The 4942-nt window shown below is 64.5% G+C and overlaps 1 protein-coding gene across 1 annotated transcript; it reads right to left on the bottom strand.

Moving 5' to 3' along the window:
* Window positions 1-939: 939 nt before the first annotated feature.
* Window positions 940-4057, bottom strand: ZIC2 (Zic family member 2; the record flags this gene model as incomplete). Its single annotated transcript, XM_084302330.1, has 3 exons — window positions 940-1224; window positions 1417-1580; window positions 3043-4057. The coding sequence occupies 3 exons, from the start codon at window positions 4055-4057 to the stop codon at window positions 940-942; spliced, it is 1464 nt and encodes a 487-aa protein (XP_084158456.1).
* Between the last annotated feature and the right edge of the window lie 885 nt (window positions 4058-4942).

Below are 4942 nucleotides of genomic sequence, written 5' to 3'. Positions count from 1 at the left end.
ATGGAGACTTTGGCACGGTATTTCTTCCCCAGTCTATAGTCGAAACGCAGTTTACAATCAAGTTGCCTCTTAAAAAGGAACACAATATTCAAGATATCACAATTACAAAAGAAACCTTTTTTTTTTCTCTCTTCCACGTTACTTTTTTTTTTTTTTTTTTTTAACGGGTGAATTAAAAAAAAAAAAATGAGGAGAGGGGAAGGCGGGGAGGAAGAAAAGAAAAATAAAAAGTCCATCACTTTTTCGGGCGCGGAGGGAGAGAGGGAGGGAGGGAGAAAAAAAAAAAAAAAAAAAAAAAAAGAGAGAGAGAGAAAAGGAAAAAATCCAAAATAAAAAATAAGAAGGGGACCAATCCGCGGGGTTACAAACGGGACGGGCTTCTATACACCGAGAATCCGGGAAATCTCCGCTCCCCGCTGGCCGGGGCCGGCCGCTCCGCACAGTCCGGGGCTGCTCCGGGCGGGGAGGCGCGGGGCCGGAGGGGCTGCAGTCTCTCATCTTTTGTCCTTGCTCTGCAGGGAGAGTTTCTTTTCCGCCGCCTCGAGAAGCTTTTTGCTGGGTGGGTGCGTTTTGTGTTTGTGGTGGTGTTGGTTTTTTGTTTTTTGTTGTTTTTTTTTTTTCCTCTCTCTTTTTCTCCTTTCCATTCCTCTCCGTCTTTGCTTATTTTCGGCACGTACTTTTACGGATTTTTTTTTTCCTTTTTCATTTTTTTTTTTCCTTTTTTTTTTTTCCTTTTTTTTTTTTCTTTTTCTTTTTTCTTTTTGCTGGTTTAAAGCGTTCTCAAAGAGAAAACCCCCACGAAGAAAATTCCCTCCTTCTCCTCCTCCTCCTCCTCCTCGCCCCCGGGGCTGGAGAAAGAGGGGGCCGCGGCGGGGCCGTGCTGGGAGCAGTCCGGCGGGGTCGTTGGGGGGGTGGGGGGGGTTTGGGGAGGGGGGCACCTCAGACGTACCACTCGTTGAAGTTGGACGAGAGGCCGCTGTGGCCTCCGCCGCCGCTGCCTCCGCCGCCGCTGCCTCCTCCTCCGCCGCCGCCGCCCCGGTGCACGGCGGACACGGCCGCTGCCGCCGCCGCCGCCGCCGCCGCCGCCGCCGCCGCCGCCGGGGAGAGGTTGGTGGAGCTCTGCGGCTCGGCGCTGGGGGACACCAGCCCCGGGGGCGTGGAGGACTCGTAGCCGGAGCTGGCGGCCGGCGAGGACTCGGAGCCTTGCGGGGACGACTCGTGCACCTGGGGGGCAAAGGCAACACGGCCGGGTGGAGGGGGCACGGGGAGGCCGCGGCCGCCGCCTCCCCCCGGGCGCGCCCCCCGCCGCCGGCCCGGCCCCACGCCGCCCCCAACCTCCCGCCGCCCCGACGGGGCGCCCGGAGCGGGGCGAAAGCCGCCCCCCCGCCTCCCGCCGCCGGCTGCGGGGCCGGGTACCTTCATGTGCTTGCGCAGGGAGCTGGGGTGGGTGTAGGACTTGTCGCACATCTTGCACAGGTAGGGCTTGTCCGACGTGTGGACGTGCATGTGCTTCTTCCTGTCGCTGCTGTTGGCGAAGCGCCGGTCGCAGCCCTCGAACTCGCACTGGAAGGGCTTCTCCCCTGCAAGACAGCAGCCTGTCGGGCCGAGCCGGGCCGGGCCGAGCCGGGCCAAGCAGGGCCAAGCCGGGCCGGGCCCCGCATCCCCCTCCCCGCGCCCCGTCCAGCTCCAGGAGCGCCCAACGGGGAGACCCCCGCCGGCATCCCCAAAATGCGGCGAGACCCCTCGTAGAGGGTAAACCCTGAAGGCCGGCTTTGAGGCCGGGCAGAGCGCTCGGAGCCCAGCTCGCAGCCGCTGGGAAAAGCAAACCCCCGTGAAATACCGCGGGGGGGGGTTTCCTGCGGGGCCCGCAGCCGGCTGCCGGGGCAATTTGGAGGTGCGAACCGCGCGTCCCCCCCCCCCACACACCTCCCTCCTCTCTTTCCGAGGGGGGGACGCCCGGTTTAGCATCCAATTCCATTAGCACCTAAAGCGCTTCCCCGAGACATCCGCCCAGACACAATGGGCTCCGGCGCGGGCATCCCGAGCAGAGCCAGTTCTCGATTTTTAAACCTTGTTAAAGCCTCGTCTCGCACCTAGCGCCGCGCTTAGCACCCGCCGAGACAATGGGCCCGCAGCTTTGCGCCCGCTCCGGGTAAATATTTGGAGGCCAAGTGGCGAAAATATTTGGCTCTCTCGGAGGAAATAAGTCTGGCACAAGCCGAGCCGGGAGGAGTAGTAAATGAATAATAGATGAGGCTGGGGAGGTGGGGGGGGGAACACGCCGGGATTTTGTTTTCCCTCCAGCTCCCGCGATTTTCCCCCAGGAAAGCCTCGGCGCCTCTCCCCGCGTTGCCCCCCGGTTCCTGCCCAAGTTTCCGAGCCTCAGAGCTTCTGCTCCGTAATTTCACTCTTCCATAATTTCTCTGCCCCTTAATTTCACCAGCTCTCGCTGCCCCTTTCACTTCGAGTGAGACTCGGAAAACGCTTTTTAAAATTTTATTTTCATTTTATTTTATTTTTTTATTTTATTTTATTTTTTTTTCCCAGGGAGGCAATTTTATTGCCTTGCTCGCACCATTTAAATGTAATGCAAAGCACGCCCAGGCACGGACCTTTGGCCGCTTCCTACGAGCTTTCGGGCTTTTTCTGCGGCCCCGCTGCCGTTTTTCTCCCCCTCTCCCCGGCCGCACAGGCTCGGGGCAGCCGAGCTGAGTTACTGGCAAAGGCTCCGGGCACTGCCGAGGCAGCGGGATTTGGGGTTTCGGGGGCTCGCAGCCGAGCGGCAGCGCAAAATGTAGCGCCCGCTGCGTTGGGCGCTGCTGGGCAAGGCTCCGCCGAGCCCGCTCCGCCACCGGCCGGCCTGCGGGCGCCTTTCCCGGAGCTCGGGGGAGGAAGAAACCCCGGCGACAGCGAGACCCGAGCTGTCCCCGGAGGCTCCGGCCGGGGCCACGAGTGCCACCGGAGCCCCGTCCCCGTCCCCGTCCCCCTCTCGCGCTCCGTCCCTCGCGATCTCGGCATGCCCGGCCGGGAAACGCGCGTTACCTGTGTGCGTCCTTTTGTGAATTTTGAGGTTTTCCGACCTGGCGAAAACTTTCCCGCAGCCGGGGAAGGGGCAGGGGAAGGGCTTCTCTCCCGTGTGCACTCGGATGTGATTGACCAGTTTGTATTTCGCTTTGAAGGGCTTGCCTTCGCGGGGACACTCCTCCCAGTAGCAGACGTGGTTGCTCTGCTCGGGGCCCCCAACGTGCTCCACCGAGACGTGGGTGACCAACTCGTGCATGGTGCTGAAAGTTTTATTGCAACTTTTTTTGGGGTTGTTCAGCTGCTCGGGGTCGATCCACTTGCAGATCAGCTCTTGCTTGATGCACTGCTGCCGCATGTAGCGGAAAAAGGCACCGGGGTGGTGGTGGTGGTGGGCTGCCATGTTCATGCCCATGTTCATATTCATGGGGCCGTACTGGTTGTGCAGCTGAGCCGCCGAGTAGGGGTCAGTCCTGGGGCTGGAGACCTGCCGGTACTGATCCGAGCGGGCGAACACCTCCCCGGGCAAGCCGAGCCGCATCTGCCCGTTGAGGACGTTCTGCGAGGCGTGGGGGCCGTGCTGCTCGTGGATGCCGGGGAACAGGAGGTGGCTCTGAGCGTCCGTGTGCGGGTGGTGCAGGCTGCCGGCCGCCGGCCCGAAGATGCCGTGCTGCCCGCCGGCCGCCGCCGACTCCCCGAAGCCCCGGCTGCGAAACAAGAAGTCCCGGGGGGAGTTGAAGGGAGCCCCGGAGTACGAACCGACGTGGGCGGCGTGGGGCCCCAGGGCTGCGGCGGGGTAAGCGGGAGCCTGCGACGTGAACGCCGAGCTCTGCCCGGGGGAGAGGTCGTGGGCGCCGGCGTTGAGCTTGAAGGCTCCCATGTGCGCCGCCGCCGCCGCCGAGTCCACGAAGCCGTTCTGCGCCGCCAGGCTCAGCTCCCGGTCCTGCATCTCGGCGGCCGAGTGGTGGTGGTGGTGGTGCCGGGCGAACGTGCCCACGCCGAGGGCCGGGAACTGCGGGCCGGCGTCCAGCAGCATGGTCCGCGCCGGGCACGGCCACGGGGAGCCGGGCACGGGCTCCGGCGGGGCTCCGGGGACCAGGGCGCCGGGGCCGGGGCCGCCCTCCCGGTGCGGGGCCGCTTCCCCCCGGCAGCCGCGGCGTCCCCCCCGCCTCCGCCTCCGCCTCCGCCCGCACCGGCCCCGCCGCCGCCGCCGCCGCTGCCGCCGCCGCCGCCGCCGCCGGAGCCGGAGCCGGAGCCGGGCAGCGCAGAGTCCAAAGGCGAGCGGAGCCCAAAGTGTATTAAAGGAGCTGAGGCGGGGGCGGGCAGGGGAGGGGAGGGACGGCGGCGGGGACGAGGGGGGGGCCGGCCGAGCCCCGCCGCTCCCTGCAGCACGCGCGCGCGCGCACACGCGCGCACACGCCGCCTCCTCCCCCCCTCCCTCCTTCCCCTTCCCCTCTTCTCCTTCCTCCTCCTCCTCCTCCTCCTCCTCCTCCCGCTTTATCCCCCGCCGGCCCCCCGCACGCAGCAAACTTGCAGCCGCGGGTTCCCACGGACGGGAGAGGGACCCGAGGCTGGGGGGCTGAGGGGGGGTGGGGGGGGGGCGCCGCGAAAGGGGCGTGGGGAAAGGGAAGGGGGAGAAAAAAAGGGGGGAAAGGGGGGCCCGGGGAGGATTAAAAACAATGGGGGCGGCGGGCGGTGGGGGTGGGGACGGCGGGCAGGGGCGGGCAGGGGCCGCGGAGATGCGCGGAGCGGGGCCGCGGAGTTGCAGCCCCTCTCCGCTCGCCTCCCTCGCTCCTCTCCTCCTCTGTTTATTCCGCCGGGCTCTGCTGAGCCTGCCGCTTTTTATTTTTCTCCCCCTCCCCTCGCCCCCCTTCTCTTTTTTTTTTTTTTTTTTTTTTCCTCCTCCACCCCCCCCCACCTC

Source organism: Netta rufina (assembly GCF_964035555.1).
Source record: "Netta rufina genome assembly, chromosome: 1".
NCBI classification, from domain to species: Eukaryota; Metazoa; Chordata; class Aves; order Anseriformes; family Anatidae; genus Netta; species Netta rufina.
This window is presented reverse-complemented; position numbering and strand designations above follow the sequence as displayed.